At 28.7% G+C, this 21,701-nt stretch overlaps 2 protein-coding genes and 1 long non-coding RNA gene across 4 annotated transcripts; 2 read left to right on the top strand and 1 right to left on the bottom strand.

Annotated features, from left to right (window-relative positions):
* The first annotated feature begins 3,367 nt into the window (after window positions 1-3,367).
* On the top strand, window positions 3,368-10,800 carry LOC101512254 (phosphate transporter PHO1 homolog 1). 2 transcript variants are annotated; one of them, XM_027337192.2, is made up of 14 exons: window positions 3,368-3,915; window positions 4,135-4,438; window positions 5,099-5,477; window positions 5,612-5,660; window positions 5,764-5,835; window positions 6,581-6,710; window positions 7,547-7,667; window positions 7,775-8,024; window positions 8,277-8,381; window positions 8,663-8,707; window positions 8,830-8,976; window positions 9,219-9,497; window positions 10,016-10,152; window positions 10,481-10,800. In XM_027337192.2, the coding sequence occupies exons 1-14, from the start codon at window positions 3,697-3,699 to the stop codon at window positions 10,569-10,571; spliced, it is 2,328 nt and encodes a 775-aa protein (XP_027192993.1). In that variant the 5' UTR covers window positions 3,368-3,696; the 3' UTR covers window positions 10,572-10,800. The 2 variants fall into 2 exon arrangements, with proteins under 2 accessions (XP_027192993.1, XP_004509586.1); XM_004509529.4 differs by having other exon boundaries at window positions 3,369-3,915; window positions 5,102-5,477.
* A 644-nt stretch (window positions 10,801-11,444) lies between these two features.
* Window positions 11,445-14,867, top strand: LOC140918667 (uncharacterized). Its single transcript, XR_012161257.1, has 2 exons — window positions 11,445-11,740; window positions 13,790-14,867. It is a non-coding gene; the product is annotated as an uncharacterized lncRNA (long non-coding RNA).
* LOC113787724 (uncharacterized) lies at window positions 13,575-16,881 on the bottom strand. Its single transcript, XM_027336842.2, has 2 exons — window positions 14,514-16,881; window positions 13,575-13,880 (listed from the first exon to the last, which is right to left on the bottom strand). The coding sequence occupies exons 1-2, from the start codon at window positions 16,218-16,220 to the stop codon at window positions 13,794-13,796; spliced, it is 1,794 nt and encodes a 597-aa protein (XP_027192643.1). The 5' UTR covers window positions 16,221-16,881; the 3' UTR covers window positions 13,575-13,793.
* Between the last annotated feature and the right edge of the window lie 4,820 nt (window positions 16,882-21,701).

Here is a 21,701-nt window from a genome sequence, read left to right on the forward strand (position 1 = left end):
TTTAATTAATATCTTTATATTTATGTTATTTAGTTCTCATTAAGTTAAACTAGCTTTAATTTAAAACATCTCCCTTCGTGTTAGAGATTTTTAAGGATAGGGTCGATCCAATAATATTAGAGATTTTAAGTAAAATAGAAAATAAAACTCTTTAAAATTAACAATAGTAAATTGGATGTTTTTTAAGTCTAATTTTCTTTATAATATTTAAAGAAATTGACTTGATACAATATTAAACAACTTATTTACAACTAATTAAATATTAAATACAACCACATAATTGAATAATTTTTTATTTATTAAATCGTACAAAAGTTAGAGAATAAAATTTACTATAAAGATTAATATATTTAATACTAAAAAATTAATAATATTAATTAAATTAAAAAAATAATTTTGAAATATAAAAATATTTGAGATCCAATACGACATCCTCACGTGTCTCTCCCTTGTGTCGGCCTTGCTCAAGGACCATCAATAAATCAAACAATATAATATATATTCACAAAGTTAGGAACTTGATTGAGAATCATGGAGTTGGTGACAAACATGTTTGTTGCATTTTTAAAAAAAAAAAATCAATTTTTTAAAAATATCTAAGAATTTTTATCTAAAAAAATGAAAATTTGAAAAAATATAATCTAAAAATTTAAATTATTAATCTATTGTAAGTGTTTTTTTAAGTAATTGTTTATAGACATTCTTTTGCCTTTGCAATGTTTATTGTTATAGATGATTTTTTTAAAAGAATGATATTCTTTATAGTTAACAAATACAAAGTAGTTTCCTATTTTCATTATTGTTTATCATTTTTTTATAATTCATTACAAACAATCCTATTGTACTTAAATATTTCCAATTATTCTCTTCCTGAAGGCATTTTGAAATTTGTGGCTTATTTTTTATTAATATTTTTATTTTTTATGATAAGTTTCCATCATGTGTTAAAAGACAAAAAACTAAGGAATAGAACATGGAACCTTCTTTGTACAAAAAATAAAAAATAACATGGAGCCTCCTTCACTACTGCTACTAGTACCTGTGGTGGATATTTACCAACCTTGTGACAAGTTCCTCATTATCCATTTTATTTTATCCTAAGTACATTCTATATGCTGGATGGAAAAATTATTCCACACATCAAATTGTATACAAACGACTGAGGTTAGGAGCCCAAATATGCTTCACCCTAGGTAGGCAGGTACAAAGGTTCTACCAAATAAATCTTCAATACAATCAGCAAGTACTTTTCCTTGTTGTAAATCTATAAAATTAAAAAGTTTACAATATCTTATTCTTCAAGAATCAAATACTTTTGTCGAAAAAATTGTAAAATACTTACAATATATTTTACAATACTATTGTAATGGATGGGAATATATACACATTAAGAGCAACTATTGTCATTGTCATGACTCATAGTTAGCTTGTTTAATAATACTTTCTAAACTTTTTTTTTTTTTAAATTTGGGGGAGAGAAAATTATTAGTAATAGATATAGATGTAACACTAATGATAATTTTATATATGTTTATTATGAAATTTAATCTATATTTCTTGAGGTTATAAAGTTAAAATTTTACCACTAAATTGATATTTGTTTTCATACGAATGATTTGCGATTTCTTATTAGTTTCAATTACTGCGTCAATATTTTCATTTAAATACTCATGGTTGATATGACTTAGTTTGTTGCACTTGAAACAAAAAATGCATATCAATTTTAGACAAATTAATTTTTTTTTTAATATATTATACAATTATGTATGTTAAATTGAAGTTATTTGATAAAGTGTCAAATATGTACATATTTTCAGCAACATAGTATACCCCTTTTCTCATGACCATAATATAATAGTGGCCATTTTAAAATTAAATAAATAAATATCACTTCAATCTCTAAATATAAAAATCTCCTAAAGTTTTTCCTATTCTTTTTATAGGATTCATTTTCAATTTTCCATTATGTTAATTACTTCTTTGACAATATACTTCTAATTCTAGTTATGTTACATATTTTTTCCTAATCTGTAATAAACAACTAATAGACATGTGCAATGAAAAAAGCAATATGATTTTTTTTAGAGTAAACCAGAATTTAATAAATGTAAGTAAAAAATATAACAAATTAAAATATGGTATGGTAGGCCAAAATAATATTTGTAATAAAGGTCATAAGCACAAAATACCTAGATTAAAACAAAAGAGAAAAATCACAAAGCCTAGGAAATGATGTAGAAAATGAATATGATTTTCAATCAAGATGAGATTGAGAATAAGAATTAAGAATATTTTTTTAAAAACAATTGAAAAGGAGAAATTATTCCTAATAATGGTAATATAAATGGTCATTTTACAAATGTTTTATGTGAAATTTGAACTACGTTCTTTAACGTTAGAAAGTTAAATTCTTAAAAATAAAAAAAAAAGAATGCAAATTAATATAAGATTAAGATGATTTTTACAATTATTTAATTTAAAAATCATGAAAAAATATACTTTTTTTTTTAAAATATACTTAAATATAACTTTAATACATATTTTTTTTTCAAAAGATATTATAAATATGTGTGTTTCATTTCTCTCATAATTTCTTTATAATTTATCACATACCAAATCTTTCTTTCTTTTTACGTTTTTTCTTTCATAAACCAAACAATATACCCAATTATGGTAATGATAAAATTGTAAATAAGTGAGATTTCTTTTAATTAGTGTGTGTGAAATGTGCTTTGTTACTCAAATTAGTTAAAAATAAGAAAGTATTAATTATTATTTAATGATGTTTTTGTGTTCACATGACTTCATGTGGTTGGGACAGTTTTAAAATTGTCATTTGTGTGAGCTTAATTTGTATATTATTAAATTTAAACTAAAATTAAGATTAAGATACTAATGCAAAAACAAAAAATAATTATCTCTCTTGAATAATAAGCTTCTAAAATAATATCAATGGTATCAATTTTTTAATTTAAACAAGTTTCATAATGAAAGTGGAGATCATGAAAATAATTGAAACTTTTTCTACTTATCACCAATTAGTGGAAATCAGGTTGGTCTAATTAAAAGACACCTTTGTGTGGTAGCAAACAATTTAACCAATAAGCTTAGCTTTACAACCATGATCATTTTTTTGACTTAAACTTATACAACACTACAACATGTAAAATCTATCCAAAATCAAAACACCTTTCCTTCTTTATTCACAAAATCTTTTCCTCAAAATGGTTTTGTTTGTAATAAAAAAAAATATTTAATGTGGCCAACTTTATGTGACAAGAACATGTATGGCCACACTCATGCATGCATATTGAATAGTAAAATTTGTCTCCACTCCAAAATTTACTTTAAATATTCACACAACCTTTCAAAATCTTCATGAGAACATGTTGGCCGTGAAGTGATCATTTCCGGTGGCGGTTCGATCACTTTCCGGCATAATCTAGCCATTTTATCTTCTTAGTTTCTCAGTGGAGAAGCATATAGGATCTTAGTATATTATAGAATTGTGCTTTAAAGTATCAGTACCAGCATATCAACCAAACTCCTTTATTTTTTTCCAATATATATATATATAAATATATCACCTTGTGTGTTTAATTTTCATTGAACACTCAACAACAAAAAAAACACATATTACCTTCAAATAGAACTTCTCTCTTTTTTTCTTCTTGTTTCTTGGAACAAAAGGAAGAGATGGTGAAATTCTCTAAGCAATTTGAAGGGCAACTTATTCCAGAATGGAAAGATGCTTTTGTTGATTATTGGAAACTTAAGAAAGACATTAAAAGAATTCATGTTCTTAACAATACATCAAACAATCACCAAATTAGTTCAGTAGTGAAGTCACCCTTTTCATCACTAAGAAAGTGCTTTTCATTTGGCCTTCAACAAAGAAAGCATGAACCAATTCAAGTAATTTTTTATTTTTATTTTGAAGATATAAGATTATGAATATTAATGTGTATCTATTTTCCTCATGATTGTCAAGAGCTGAGGTGCCAGGATTTTAGTGATACTTTTGTTTGTCTATTTTTTGTGTTAAAAATAATTTTTTCAAATAGTCAATATTAATAATTAGTTGTTAAAATAATAATAGACTAATGATAGTTTTTTTTTGTTGGTATTTTACAGATTCATAGGAAACTTGTTTCATCAACAAGTAAAGGAGATATGTATGAGACACAATTGCTAGATCAATTTGCTGACACTGATGCAACTAAAGAATTTTTTGCATGTCTAGACCATAATCTCAATAAGGTGAATAAATTCTATAGGACAAAGGAGAAAGAGTTCTTAGACAGAGGTGAGTCCTTGAAAAAACAAATGGATATTCTTGTTGAGCTGAAATCTGCATTCATTGAGAAGAAGGGTAAAGGGAGCTCTTGTCAATACTCCAAGGAGGAAGAATCTGTCTCATCCACATTCTCTATTAGTGGTACATATTCAACTTTAGCTTGTTTAATTAACCAATGTGAGCATTCATTGTGTTTAAATTAGACTACTTTCTTAATTAAGAGAACTATAGACTATTTTACCAAAATGAAGGTGACTAGTTTTTTTATCTACTTATCTCTAATTTGAATATTATTAAAAAATGATTTTTTTTGTGTTCTTAAAATGGATTTTTTTTGTTTCAACTTAGTAATTAGTGTTAATATTAAACCAAGTATTCAATAAAACACAAATATGAGATTAACACTGATACGTAGAGATCACTGATAGTTTTAGAAAATAAAAGTTATTCACTATAACTGAATATGTCAGCCGTATTGGTGTTGCATGCAAACATATGTTTGACACTATACACATTTTAAATATGAAGTATTGGTGCTACTTAGTTACGAAGCATCAATACAAACACAATCACTAGATGTGATACGACACTAACACGTTGACTAGATTAAAAAAATAGAAGTAAGTAAATATAACTACATGTGCCAAGTGTCGAGTCGGTTCACACTAACACACGTCAACACTAGACATGCCTTCAATTCATAACTACCTAGTTAGCATTCTAGTTATTCTTAGCACTTGAATGTATTATACTTTTTTTAAATTATTTATCATATGAATCTAATACTCTGTATACTTGAAGCAGAGGATGACTCTGTTAGGAGCAGAGGAAATACAGATGATTTAGAGAAAATAGAAGAAAACCTTCCTCAATCAAATGAAGGGGAAAAATCAATGAATTTGAAATGGGAAGATGGTAAATTGAGGACTTTATCTGGCCATATTGTTAGTTGTCAAGGAAAGAATGTGAGGATAAACATTCCTTTGACAACTCCTTCTCAAACTTTATCAGAAATTAGTTACCTTGTAATGGAAGATTTGCTCAACCAATCTTCAAGGAAGTGCAATCAAGAAGGTGGTATGATTCATCTTAACAAAACAAGGTTACATCATGCAGAAAAAATGATCAAAGGTGGTTTCATTGAGCTTTATAAGGGCTTAGGATATTTGAATGATTATAGGTATGATTCCAATTTTCTTTCATCACAAATACAACTAATTTTTGGTTTAATTATTTATTTAGTCTCTGCAAATATAGCAAACTTTAATTTTAATAATGAACTTATGTTTGCTTCATCATGTTGATGTTTTGTAGGAATTTGAACCTGCTTGCATTTATAAAGATTCTGAAGAAATTTGACAAGGTAAAGTGAATTAGAGAGTACACAAATTTTATATTAAAAATGAAGTTATTTATATAAAAGGTGTTAATACCAAAATAAATTCTTATGATTTCTTCTGTTTCAGGTCACAGAAAAGCAAATTCTTCCCATCTATCTTAAAGTAGTTGAGAGTTCATATTTCAACAACTCAGACAAGGTACAAAAATCAACAAAAATATCTTACTCGCATCCATCATGTCAATTTTTAATGAAGAATATATTTGGTGATAAAATACTATAATAAAATCATGTTGAGATGCTGGCCACTAGTTATCCTTGCAACTCAAAGTGTTACCAACAATATCTAGTGGCCAATAATCATATAATTCATGTCTGCACCACCAGATGGCTTAGATATCTGTCACTTTTTACACTGCTTCCTAGTTTTATAATATATTTTAACAAAATTTATATTAAGTAAAATTTTAGAGTAAAATTTTAGATTTAAATTTAATTTTTATATAATCTTGCTGTCTTTTAGTGTAAAAGTATTTTTCCACATGTGTATAATAATATGTTGCCACTTCATTTAGTGTGTACAACGAATCACATATTTTCAAGTATATTAAATATTGTGGCAATATATCATTAAATGAATTTATATATATTTTTTATATTAATATTGCATACAAATTACAGTAAGTCGTTTAGATTTTTGAAGAATTAGTTTTTTTTTAATTTTAAATTGTCTCTAAATAAGTAATGTATGCATCTTTCATAAACTATTATATTATTCTTCACTATGGCAATGGTTGATACTCCAATACTTCAGTAAAATTATTAAACAAATTAAATTATTATTATTTTTTCTTAATTCTTGTAAACCTTAAAAATATGAAAGAGAGAGTAGTTTTAAACTTTGCTAACCAACTTTATTTACTTGTTTGTTCTAAACATGATAGGTGGTGAAGTTCATGGATGAAGTGGAAGAACTATTTGTCAAATTTTTTGCTAAAGATGATCATAGAAAGGCAATGAAATACCTTAGACCAAGTCAAAGAAAAGAATCACATGCTGTAGCTTTCTTCATTGGTGAGTAACTTTTTAGCCTTTTTTTTCACCTTTTTATTTTATTTTATATATTTCATCTTCTGTTTGTTAATCATTGTGGTAAAGAGACTTTAGGCTTGTTTGCTTTGTGACCACTAAAATCCAAAGGAAACACAACATGGACCCCTTGAGCCACTTAGGTTCTTATATGAATAAGAAAAAACAATTGGTTCTACTTTTCTAAACACTTATGAATGCTGCCATGGATACTTGCATAACCCTTTCAACTTTATTTATATATTTTTCTTTTTTAATAACAAGAGGCAAAGGAACATATGTATCACCTAAACTAATGATTGAAATTGTGTGTCGGATGTCTAACACAGTTTATGATACCAACACATATAATTATATTTAATAATTTATAATTTTTAAATTACTAAATGTCTAAATATTGTATCTCATGTTTGTATTTGTATTTTATAGCCCATCATGTATCCGTACTTTATAGCCTATCATAAATTCCAATAAATATCTCATGATGTAATCACCTTTTGTCACATTTTTTACTATTTGATATATCCTATTTTACAAATTCAAATTTCAAAAGGAAAAATGTTGTGTAAATATCATAATTTGTCCATAAAAACTTAGGTCTTAGACAATTTTATTATTCAAATATAGAGAAATGATTTTTTGACATAAAAAATTTGATGTCAAATACAGTTTAGTATCATTTATTTTTTATGTGTATTTTTGAAATGTGTGTTTTATATACAGTAAACATATATAGTATTATATATGATGTCTTAGTTAAAAGTATTTCATGGTGAATAGCATAGATATGAAATTAACTTAATTTCTCTAAATAAAATCAGGATTATTTACTGGATGCTTTTTGGCACTTTTTGGTGGATATGTTTTAATGGCTCATGTTACTGGACTTTACAAACGACAGCAAAATTCACTCTACATGGAAACTGTCTACCCTGTGCTTAGGTAAGTAAAATTGATTTCATAACAACACATTATCTTCATATATATTATCTACAATAGTAATAGAACATGAAATAATTCATATGTTTTTGTTATTCTTTGTTTTGCAGTGTGTTTAGTCTCATGTTTCTACATTTCTTCCTCTATGGATGCAACATTTTTGCATGGAGGAAGACTCGTATAAATTACAGTTTTATTTTTGAGATGGCACCAAATAAGGAACTAAAGTACAAAGATGTGTTCTTGATTTGTACAATGGCTATGACTTGTGTGGTTGGAGTCTTGTTTTTTCATTTGGCTCTGCTCACAAAAGGGTACTCTTATGCACAACTTCAATTCCTTCCTGGCCTACTTTTTCTGGTAAATTCTTCATTGTATACATTGTATCAACTTTATCATTAAAATTCTTATTATTTCAAAAAGTATACACGTGCATTCAATCATATCTCATTCTAATATCAGATTGTTATATTACTTTATAAAATATCGCAACATATATCTACTCAGTACAATATAATTAGATGTATGTGTAAAACTTTTTTATATTGTCTGACGCATAGTTTTTTACTTAGATGGAAATGTAACATCTTATTTATTTTATTTTATGCGCAGGCCTTCTTACTGTTACTTGTGTGCCCCTGCAACATTTTATATCGGTCAAGCCGTTACCGCTTCCTTTGTGTGATAAGGAACATAATTTGGTCACCCCTTTACAAGGTATAATGTTTTTCCCACTAAATTATCACGTTAGTAGACATAAATTAAGTTTTTTATTGAAACAATTCTTAATTTAATTTCACATATTTTGTGGTCAAATTTCGATTTACTAGTCATTTTCCTCTAAAAATCGAAAGATTAAGACCAAATAAAGGCAAACAAAATCAAGTTCCACAAGTTGTCCTAAAAGGGAAATAAAAGTAAAACAGAATGATTTTTGTTCAATGATAAACAAGTATTATTTTGGTTATAATCTATTTGGATTTTCTATTGCTCCCTAGGTTGTGATGCTGGACTTTTTTATGGCTGATCAACTTTGCAGTCAGGTATTGTTTTGCATAGAAAATTTCATTTTTTTTTTGTTAGCAATATTACATAGGAATCTTAGTTGATTCCCTTATAAGCAGAAAATTACAATTGTCTTAATAGTTACATAATTTCTTTATAGGTTCCAATGCTAAGGAACCTAGAGTTTGTGACATGTTACTATATAACTGGGAGCTACAAGACTCAAGATTATGGATATTGCATGAAACACTATAGAGATTTTGCTTATGCAGTGTCCTTTCTTCCATATTATTGGAGAGCAATGCAGGTAAAAAAGCTATAAACATTTTATACCTTTCTTTAGAGAAACACGCGTTTACGCACAATAAACGATCTCAACTCTTAATTTGAAATCAGACGGCTCAAATAACACAATAACAAAATTACTTCTTGACCGTTAATTTGAAATCAGATGGTTGAGATTGAAAACTGTGTGACATATTTATTGCACCAAATTTGTTTCCTTTTCTTTAATAAATGTGGAGTTAATGTTCTTTAACATGTTTCTAGTGTGCAAGGAGATGGTTTGATGAAGGGGAGACAAGTCACCTTGTAAATCTAGGAAAATATGTTTCAGCTATGTTAGCTGCAGGTGCTAAAGTTGCTTATGAAAAAGATAGGAATGTTGGATGGTTATGTGTTGTTGTGATCATGTCAACTGCAGCAACTGTGTACCAAGTGTATTGGGACTTTGTTAAGGATTGGGGTTTGCTCCAAATGAACTCCAAGAATCCTTGGTTAAGGAATGAATTGATGCTTAGAAGAAAAGCTGTCTACTACTTCTCCATGGTATATAAATTAGACCATTTTTCTCTCTAAAGAGTGTATTAGTCATTGGAATCTACCGAGCACTGACACAAACATGAACATCAGATACAACACGTACACTGATATATAAACTACATACAACAATAATAATTTTAGAAAATAAAAATGATGTGTCGGTGTCGTGTAGGTGTCAGACACTGACACGTATCAGACACGAGACACACATTCAATTTGAACTATCGATAATATTGATACCTATAAGAATTAGTCCACTAATTATCATATTTGTCAAATAGGATAATCAACTTTAATATTAGTTGTTCAAGATAAAATGTGACCGAGTGTAGTATAGAATTTTGATAAGATAATTATACGAGTTAAATTGAGATTCCTAAAGTAAATCATATAAGTAAATATATGATAGAGAATTGTATTCTTTACAAATATTAAACAGACATAAAACATGATTTCCTTTCAGATTATAATTATGGAACCTCAACTTTTAAAGATGACCTTTTGAACCTTTGCAAATTATGCAGGTATTAAATATTACTCTGAGGCTTGCTTGGTTGCAAACTGTTCTCCATTCAAGTTTTGAAAATGTTGACTATAGAGTAACAAGCTTATTTTTAGCAGCACTTGAAGTTGTTAGAAGAGGATTATGGAATTTCTACAGGTACAAATATTCACTTCCATTGGTTTTCAATTAGGATTTAACATAGTTGGTATAATTATTTTTACATTATCAATCGATCACACCATCACATCATTAAAAACACTTTAACTTTTACTATAATTATTTTTAAAGTCATAAATATAATAGATTGTGATGCACTGACCATCTAAATTTTTATATTGAAAATTAAAATCTTTCACTTATGTGACTATAAATACTTATGTGACTATAAATGCATATTCTGTTTTGTTTGATACTTGTAGCATTTGCATGATAAATCACTTTCAAATGTTTCACTAAATAAACATTTTATTATTCATTATTCTAGATTGGAGAATGAGCATCTAAATAATGCTGGCAAGTTTAGAGCAGTGAAGACAGTACCACTTCCTTTTCATGAAGTGGAGGATGAAGACTAATGCCAAATTGGCATATATTTTGCATTGTTGTAAGGGATGATTCCACACAAATGCTTCAAGGAGCTTATTAATTGTCCTCATTCAAATTGATACAACATTTATCAACTTTATTATATTTTTTTTATTAGTGGATTGTAGGAACATCATCCACATTTATATACACAATTTTCATTCACATTAAATAAATATTTAATGAGAAAGTGCAATGATATTAAATATCTTAGTACCACCTTGTCATTTACTTTCTTTCTTATTCTTTTCCCACATTCTGTCAATTTTACAACTAGAAATGGTAAAGAGAGTAAAGACTACTCTCTTTTTAACTAAAAAATATATATAAATAAATAAAGGACATGAAGTGATTGTCGACCAACACAATTTTCTGAAAAGAACTTTCAAATAATATTTTTGAATAAATTTACAAATATTATTACAAATTATAAATAAATACCAAGATTTAATTTTTATTTTTTATGCATAATTTAATATATATTTTGAGTGTCAGAGTACATTACTAAAAATATTTTACCATGTTACTTAATTAATGTTATATTTATATGAAAAAATTATAATAAAATAAATGTTATTTTCACTTTATATTTTTTTAACATATTCAATTATATCAAAATTAAATGATATCTCTAAAATAAATTTTACTTCACCCTAAAGTAAAATCAGTAATATACTTGGTTAGTGGTTAAATCTGAACAAAATTATGGTGAATACGATGTACCAAAAGCGAGACTTGAGAATTTTGAAAATTTTGTTTGATTTTGCGTTTGTGAAATTTAATTTTAAATGAATTATTATTTTAAATTGATTATATTCAAAATTAAATTAAAGATAATAAATTTTGTGGTCAAATCAATTCTATTCTAGAATCAAAATTTACACTACCTCTAGAATCAACATGGACTCTATATAAAAAAGTTGATTTTATTTTTCTATTTTAAATTAGAATCAATTCTAAAAAAAAGGATGTTTGGCTGGCTGGTGAAAATCATCAACAGCAGGTTTCATCCCATCAAAAGCGATTTGGACATGTTTGGTTACGTATCGCCACTTCAATCCAATCTCACGTTTCATTTTGGAATCAATTCTGAAGTGAAATCCATTCTCTTTGTCTGATGTATGTTTGAATTGCAATGGTCTTTTTTACCCCTCTTTAGGTAACTCGCAATTTTGCATAACCATTTCTTAATTATTATTATTTTTTAGAATTAATCATTTTATTAGACAAGTTTTTGATTTTTCAAAAATAAACACTACTAATTTTAACATTTTTTTACTAAATTTCATTCATAATTGTGTAGTTGATTATTGAAGCTAGCCGATGTTCTGATGCAACTGTAATGGCTTTCTTGCAATTATTCATATTATTTTTAAATTTTATTACTTTTTTTTAACTTTGTTACTTCACTTCTTCAAAATTTTAAAATTGATCTAAACCAAATTTGCAGGTCATATGTGTAAAACATTGGCAAAAGAAAAAAATCAATAGGCAAATGTTATTAAGTTAGCTGTTATGATAGTTTTTCTGAGTTTGAACCGATACCTCCTTCTTAAAACTCCTTTGGTGTCCCTTACTAAGTTAGTGGTTAAGTAAGATATTTTTTATGCAAGTTTTTGAGGTGTCTCATTCTCATAGAACTATTAGATTCTTTAGCTATAAATTGCAATTGAAGCTATATTATTGTGGGTTGTGAGCTTAAAATTGGGGAGCTACTTTTCGCCCCCCCACATTTCTAAAATTCACACATGTTCCTGGAAGTGGATAATTGAAGTCATTGCTTCTTTTGTAATATGCAAATCTGTTCAACCTTAAGTAATTTGTTTCTTTTCTAGCAAAATTACAAGACTTTTAAGTTGTATGTTTTATATCAATATTTTAGAAATTATTAGCTAAACTCTTTAACTAATGGTTGCTAGTTTCTCAAAGTACACAATTCTCATTTTCTTCAATCTAGTTGTTATTTCATCAGATGTGTCATTTATTTTGAAAGTTCTTTATGCATTTATAATGGAAGAACAGTTATGTTTGTGGTTTAGCGTATGATACAATATGGAATTCCCAGTTGTTTAAATTATTTAAATGTACTTAGACTTCTTCCTATCAAAACATAGGGTATATTGTAAGCTGTTGCATATGATTATCAATTTATCACGATGCATTTCTTTGGTTGTATGAAATATTTCATTGTGGGAATGGAAGATGACTCCCACTATAACTATAACCATTGTTTTCCTTTTAGTCCTATTATTACAATTTACAAAATTTTCAGCTTATATGTGTGATTTAGTTTCAACAATCAAAACTGTTTAGTTCCTTACCATTACGTTCCGATGTATTTACAAACAGAAATTTAACGTTTTGCTATTATAAATTTGGTACAAACTACAACTAAGTAAAGGAGAGAAGTTCTTTTGTTATGTTCAATTTGCTGTGGTATTGCATCTTAATAAACAACCCATGATGTTAACAAAAATTTTATACTTGTTTAAATTTGTCAAATTAAGAACACCCAGCTTTTACTATTTTTTTTATATTGGAAAACACATCTTTTTGTGCTACAATCACATTTATTGTGTTTTTATGGTTCAAATAAGTTATATTTTTACATTTAAAATAATGAGTAATCACTTTCACATATAAGCATAAATTTACATGTTGCATGGGTCACAAACTAGTTCTAACTGATCTTATGGTTGCCTTATTACTGCACATTTATTTTGGGGACCTTATTGTTGACTGTTGTTAGAAAATAGCAATAACATTTACTCCAGCATTGCATGAGTTTTCATGCTCATATTTAATTTGTAACACAATTATATGTGTAAGTATTAAGTACTGGTACATTACACATGTTTTATTTTTAAGCAATTGAGTGTTCATGATCTCATTACTGTGCATTTTCCTTCGGCTTTGGATTCATAATGTAAAACTGACTATAATGGACTTGTCATGAAGTATTAGACACACATATTTCACTTTGCATTTCCTGATAACTCAAAATCTCATATCACTAATATTGTTTGAGCAAAGACCACAATACAATGAAAGAACGGAAGGATAAAAAATTAATAATTTATAAGTATAATTTTTCATTATTCATTTTCATACATATGAAATAATTTTATATTTTTGCAAACCAAATTTAACCGCTTTGCGTGAATCCATGTTTCTTCAAATGACCTGATATATATAGCATCTGCTGCAGGTATTCAAGTGACACATAACAAAATGGCAACAGCAAGTCCACCAGTTGCCATTATCTTTCTCCATTGCCCTTGGTATGATGGTGCACCATTCTGTGAAAATAAAATCATAAGATTTGGTAACGAAGCTTTAGCCAGTTTTATCACATGCAAAAAGCTCTTTGGATTTGAAACATAAACAACATATACAGTCATTTTCACAATTGTTCACACTTTCAAGATTCACAATCTTAGAGTAGCGTCAAAGATTTAAGTATATATCTTTGTCTTATTCTTTTTTGGGTCTAAACCCTTGTTACTGGATCTCACATTGGACCCTAACAAATTCAGGTCGAGCCAAGTGGTCCCATGTAAGGGACAAATCTCTCTTAACACGTCATTTCTCTATTTACAAGATTTGAATTAAGATCTTATATAAGGAGAACAAAACTCTTCTCCACTCAAACCAATCCAATTTTATGATATATGTCGCATTCTATTAGACATTTATGTATGTAAGGAAAGTGGATTGGGTGCAATCACGCATTCACGCTGTTGTAAATCCTGACCATTTGATCTTGACCGGATAACAGTTTAAATGTGTGATATAGACCTGTTTCTCTAAGTTAGAGTACGAACCATCCGATAAAGATCAGATGGCTGAGATTACATGACTGCATTAATGCTGTATAATCCAGACCAGAGAGGTCCATAAATATATCAATGTAACTTAAAGTAAAATGGTACCGCATTGGGACTTGGTGCTGGTGCTGGTGACTCATCAGAATCTGCTGGAGTAGTATCATCAGCTAGTGGTGCTGGGGGACTCCTCCTAATGATTGTTGTACTTGTTGGTTCTGGAGCTAAAGATACCGCATGATGTCTCCTATGCTTATGCTTGTGTTTTCTTCTCTTGTGCTTGTGGGGTGGTGGTTCTGGCGTGTCATCTTCAGGTGTTGGTGCTGGTGCTGATGATGGTGTGTCTATTGCAGGTGCTGGTGCAGGTGATGGTGGGTTAATTGCTGGGGAAGGAACAGGTGAAGACTTTGGTGCTTTCTTTTTATGTGGTGCTGGTGCTGGTGTTTCTTTGGATGGTGTTGGTGCTTTTGGTGCCTTTGCAGGTGTTGGGGATGCCTTTGGTGGTGAAGAAGCTGGTGGCAACGGTAATGGTGCAAGTGAAACAGGTGCTAGAGGTAGTGGTGGTAGAGAAACTGGTGCTTTTTTGGGTGGATGTGGTGGTGGTAGAATTTTAGGAGATGGAGCTTTTGGGCTTAATGCTGGTGTAACCTTGGGGACTGGTGTTTTTACAGGAGCAAGTTTTGGAGGATCTGGAACTGGTGATTTCACAGGAGCAGCCTTTGGAGTGGTAGCTTTTGGAACTGGTGGTTTCACAGGTGCAGCCTTTGGAGTGGTAGCTTTTGGAACTGGTGGTTTCACAGGTGCAGCCTTTGGAGTGGTAACTTTTGGAACTGGTGGTTTCAAAGGTGCAGATTTTGGAGTGGTAGCTTTTGGAACTGGTGGTTTTACAGGAGCAGATGTTGGAGTTGTAAATTTGGGTACTGGTGGTTTCACTGGAGCAGATGTTGGAGTTGTAATTTTAGGAACTGGAGGTTTCAAAGGAGCAGATGTTGGAGTTGTAATTTTAGGAACTGGAGGTTTCAAAGGAGCAGATGTTGGAGTTGTAGTTTTTGGAACAAGAGGTTTCAAAGGAGCAGATGCCGGAGTTGTAGGTTTTGGAATAAGAGGTTTCAAAGGAGCAAATGCTGGAGTTATAGCTTTTGGAACCGGTGGTTTCACAGGAGAAGATGTTGGAGTTGTAACCTTTGGAGATGGTAACTTCACAGGGGAAGATGTTGGAGATGTTACTTTTGGAACTGGTGGCTTCACAGGAGCTGATGCTGGAGTTGTAACTTTGGGGACTGATGACTTTACAGGAGTAGATGCTGGCGTTGTGACTTTGGGAACTGATGACTTCACAGGGGAAGATGTTGGAGATGTATATTTGGGAACTGGTGATTTCACGGGGCCAGCTGTTGGAGTTGATGTTGCTACTGGTGGTTTTCTTGAGGCAAGAGGAGCTGCTACCACAATGGGTGGTGTTTTAGCAGCTGACGGTGTGCCAGAAGTTGGAGAAGCTGCAGTTGGCAACTTGGAAGGTGCAGCGGGGATTATGGTTGGTAATTTGGAAGGTGCTGCTGATGTGATTGTGTTCGTTGGTTTGTTCCAAGTAGGAGAAGTTGCTGTTGGTGGTTTCTTTGTACTACTAGCAGGAGTTGCTGCCACAACAGGTTGTTGTTTGGCTAAAGATGGTGAAGTTGCAATTGGCAATGTGGAGGGTGAAGATGCTGTTGTGGTTGGAAACTTTGATGGTGCAGCTGCATGTGATTGAGCATTGGTTGAGGCTAGAGGGTAGCATAGGCTTGCTAAAGCCAATGCCCAAAGCACTACAGCCATTGTAGGATGTGTGTGATTACTGATTTGGTCGAGTGTTTTAGCTTGTTATTTATGGACTATGGTTTATGTATTTTGAATCTATGATAAGCTGATTTGGTTGAGATGTAATACCTGTAGATGTAGAGATGATATGGTGCGAGAGGAGATGTACCCTTCTTGTAGTTGCAACATCTCCACTAATAATACAACAAAGAATATCAGCAATGGAAAAGGCATACATCAAGGGGCCTCTGAAATCAGAACTTTTGGTTTGCATGTTCATGAGAACATAATTTTACCAATTATATATACATACGACCTGTATTTTATTATGGGGTCACCATGTTCTGTTAAAATCTGATGATCCAACGTACCAATGTGATTGTGATAGAAAAAAGAAAATGTACTTATAGAAATTATGCTCATGCCTAAAGTTTTATTTAGATGTCTTCCTCTAAACACGACAGGGTAATTTGTTTTTTTATGAAGTATGCTTATTTGATATATTAAAATGGCGAATGCTGTCCAACTCTCAATTTTTGGCTATTTTTGTTAGTTTTCGGTAATGTAAAATACACCGTTGGATCTTAGCTTTTGATAATATATGTAGAGGTGGGGAAGAAAAATAAGGGAAAGAATTGGTAGGAGCATGTAAATTGTTATTATTATTAATATTTTGTGGTCAATCAATTTCATGTGTTGTGTATCTTAGAATATGCAAGCAACGATGTGTTATTATTGTTAGTAATTGTTGGAATTATGTTGAAAGGTTTTTAAATTATATTTTAACTGACAAATATTGATATTGTTAGGTTGGATATTTTGTTCCGTGTTTGAATTTAGGATCTCGTAATTGTGTGAGTTAATTATGTCTCTTCTAAGTCACTTATTAATGTTTAATTTCGAAAGCTTTGTAGCAATGTACATACAAAATGTTCAATAAATGCGTGCAATCCTAGTTTGATAAATAAACAAGATCAGAAACCCTAGAGTTGTGATTGGTATGGGAGAAAGAAGGACAGGAGACTGATAGACGAGAGAAAGATCAATGGCAAAGCAATAAAAAATGAAAGAGGGAAGAAATATTAATGGGACCTACGTTTTTATTATATTTGCAAAACTATCAAGAAACCAAATAGAATGATTTGTCATTGCTAAACTAATATTCTTACCTTGATATTTGTGTCTAACATTTCAATATAATGATTTTAATTAATTAATTAATTTAAACAATAACTAAAATAATAATTAAATTAAGTATCTTAAATCATTTAGTTAAATATTAAAGAAATGGATAAAAAAAATTAATTCAATAAATTAAATATATAATATTAAAATGTTATTTATTATATTAAAAATATAATGCTGTAAAATTTAAAGATATTGTCGCATTTTCACGAATAATTTTTAACATTTTTTCTCTATTTCTTGTCTATTTCTCTTCAACCAATTAATACATCAAATTTATTCTATTTCTCTTTTATTTATCTTTTCTTACACTATTTTTCACACATTTCTCTTTTCTCAACTTCTTTTCACTACCAATCAAAGCTCTGAGAAATTTACCTCTCACTCTATCTTTACTTCATACTCCTTCAATTTACTTCTCTCTTCATGGGTGTGTTATGGCATCAATTTAGCTTTGTGTAATGTGGCTTATGGAAGCTCCTCCCATATTTTTGTGTGCTTTGGCTTGTAAATTATGCAATAGGTTGTTTTACATTTTTCAATGCAATTTGGATGCTTCTATGCATTCGATCATCTTTGTTTGTTCTAAAAGTTAGAAGGAACGTGATTGTCTCGACCATCTCACAGTAATTTTTTTTAGGCTGCTTGCAAATTGATTGATCATGTCTTTATTCTAGAGATTATATGTGTCCTCCTCTATGTTGGAGTTTCAAAATCAATATGACATTCAGATTATTTACTTAATTTTATTAGGGAATATTTCTTTCATAATGAATTTAGTCTCCCTAATCGTCGTTGTCTTTATCTTTGAGATTTGGTTTTTGTTGGCACTGCACCATTTTTCCTTTTATCATAATTTTATTTCATTTAATTTTATTGGTAAGATTTTTAATTAGACAATAATCCACTCATTAATTACTTTAAGTGTTATAAAGTCCAATAGAAGTAGAGGGAGTAACATAGCGTATATTTGAGTCAGCTATCTTAAACTTCACATCATAGTGATAGTGGACATTTTGCAATCATGTAGGAAATCACTTTTTTCTTATAAAAAAAAAATTGCACCCTTTGCGAAGGGACACAATCTCTTGACCATCTTAGGACTCTTGGTCAATTTCTATGTTACAAATAATGATGTTTTAATTAATATCTTTATATTTATGTTATTTAGTTCTCATTAAGTACTTAAACTAGCTTTAATTTAAAACATCTCCCTTCGTTTTAGAGATTTTCAAGGATAGGGTCGATCCAATAATATTAACATTTAAAGTAAAATAGAAAATAAAACTCGTTAAAATTAACAATAGTAAATTGGATGTTTTTAAGTCTAATTTTTTTTATAATATTAAAAGAAATTGACTTGATACAATATTAAACAACTTATTTACAGCTAAATATTAAATACAACCACATAATTGAATATATTATTTATTAAATCGTACAAAAATTAGAGAATAAAATTTACTATAAAGATTAACATATTTAATATTAAAAAATTAATAATATTAATTAAATTAAAAATATAAATTTGAGATATAAAAATATTTGAGATCCAAGACGACATCCTCACATTGTGACAAACATGTTTGTCTCATTTTTTAAAAAATATTTAAGAATTTTTATCTGAAAAAAATGAAAATTTGAAAAGAAAAAAAAATCTTAAAACTTAAATTATAAATCTAGTGTAAGTGTTTTTTAAGTAATTTTTTATAGACATTCTTTTGCCTTTGCAATGTTTATTGTTATAGATGATTTTTTAAAAGAATTATATATATTCTTTATCGTTAACAAATACAAAGTAGTTTTTATTTTCATTATTGTTTATCATTCTTTTATAATTCATAACAACCAATCCTATTGTACTTAAATATTTCCAATTATTCTCTTCCTTAAGGCATTTTGAAATTTGTGGCTTATTTTTTATTAATATTTTTATTTTTTATGATAAGTTTCCATCATGTGTTAAAAGACAAAAAACTAAGGAATTGAACATGGAACCTCCTTTGTACAAAAAATAAAAAATAACATGGAGCCTCCTTCGCTACTGCTACTAGTACCTGTGGTGGATATTTACCAACCTTGTGACAAGTTCCTCATTATCCATTTTATTTTATCCTAAGTACATTATATATGCTGGATGGAAAAATTATTCCACACATTAAATTGTATATAACCTGAGGTTAGGAGCCCAAATATGCTTCACCCTAGTTAGCTAGGCAGGTACAAAGGTTCTACCAAATAAATCTTCAATACAATGAGCAAGTACTTTTCCTTGTTGTAAATCTATAAAATTAAAAAGTTTATAATATCTTATTCTTCAAGAATCAAATACTTTTGTCTAAAAAATTGTAAAATACTTACAATATATTTTACAATACTATTGTAATGGATGGGAATATATACACATTAAGAGCAACTATTGTCATTGTCATTGTCATGACTCATAGTTAGCTTGTTTAGTAACACTTTTTATTTTTATTTTTTTAATTTGGGGGAGACAAAATTATTAGTAATAGATATAGATGTAACACTGATGATAATTTTATATATGTTTATTATGAAATTTAATCTCTATTTCTTGAGGTTATAAAATTAAAATTTTATCACTAAATTGATATTTATTTCCATATGAATAACTTGCAATTTTTTATTAGTTTCAATTACCGCGTCAATATTTTCATTTAAATACTCATGATTGATATAACTTAGTTTGTTGCACTTGAAACAAAAAAAATGCATATCAATTTTAGACAAATTAATTTTTTTAATATATTATTAATTTTACATATTTTCACCAACATAATATACTCCTTTTCTGATGACCATAATATAACCGTGGCCATTTTAAAGGAAAATAAATAAATATCACTTCAATCTCTAAATATAAAAAACTATATACTTCTAATAATTATGTTACATATTTTTCCTTAATCTATAATAAACCTTGCAATGAAAAGATTGTAAACACAAAACACCTAAATTAAAACAAAAGAGAAAAATTACAAAGTCTAGGAAATATGATATAGAAAACGAATATGATTTTCAATTAAAATGAGATTGAGAATAAGAATTAAGAATTTTTTTTAAAACAATTGAAAAAAAGAAATTATTCTTAATAACGGTGATAAAAAGTGTCATTTTACAAATGTTTTATGTGAAATGTGAAATATGTTTGTTAAAGTTAAAAAGTTAAACTTCTAAAAATAAAAACAAAGAATTAAATTAAGATAAGATTAAGATGATTTTTATCATTATTTAATTTAAAGACATTAAATTAAATAATCATCTATTAGATATTCACAGCGATTAACACGTCAACAAAACTCTTAACACAACGTGACATTAAAAGCTTTTAACAGATGGTCGTTTAACAAATACGTCAAACAAAACTCTTAACACTACGTCCTAGAGCAAAATCTTTGCTAGAACAGGCTTAAGGACAGGCACCTAAAACGATTGCTCTAGACGTCGTCAACCGAAAAAGAAACCTTCTATGTTGCAACCGGAACGCCTATTGGAAGACACATAATCAGGTTGAGGCTGACGTCATTTGAATTAGTTTTCTTATTAAAAAAACGCGTTTAACAAATACGTCAAAAAAAACTCTTAACACGACGTGCTGGAACAAAATTTTACACACGAAGTGTTAGAACAGACTCAAGGGACAGCACCTAAAACGATCGCCCTAGACGTCGTAAAAAAAATATTTTTTTTATTTTAAATATTTTTTTAATTTTTGGTAGAATCATTATTTATTTAGATTGATATTTTTCAATCTATGTAAAATTTCGTCTTAACTTTTGATATTAACTGACAAAATTTATATAAATTGAAAAATATTAGTTAGAAATTAGGAGACAAAAGTGAGTGCATTCATCATATGAGAATTATTAGTTATAAATTGAGAAATCATGAAACAATTAACTCATGAGAAATATTAGTGAACACACTTTTAACATGAGTTATTGGAGTAGTAGTATACACACTATTTTCTTCTTCAACTAAAAGATGAAAAATTTTACATGAGTTTTTGATGTTGTTATAAAACAATTAAAATGTCTTATTTTATTTTTTGAAAAATATAGAGAAAATAGATTTGAAAATACTATTAATTCTACTAAAGAAATTTTCTATAATTATTAAATAAAATATTAATAATTTATTTATTAATTTTTGAAAATATCATATCTAATAGTTTTGCTTTAGACCTCATGATATGTTGGACCAACCTTAGGACATCGTAACTTTTTTGGATAAAGAGCAGATTTCACTTAAAAAAGTATTATTTATGTGATCGTACCATGATGAAAGGGA

Source organism: Cicer arietinum, chromosome 7 (genome assembly GCF_000331145.2).
Source record: "Cicer arietinum cultivar CDC Frontier isolate Library 1 chromosome 7, Cicar.CDCFrontier_v2.0, whole genome shotgun sequence".
Lineage (NCBI taxonomy): Eukaryota > Viridiplantae > Streptophyta > Magnoliopsida > Fabales > Fabaceae > Cicer > Cicer arietinum.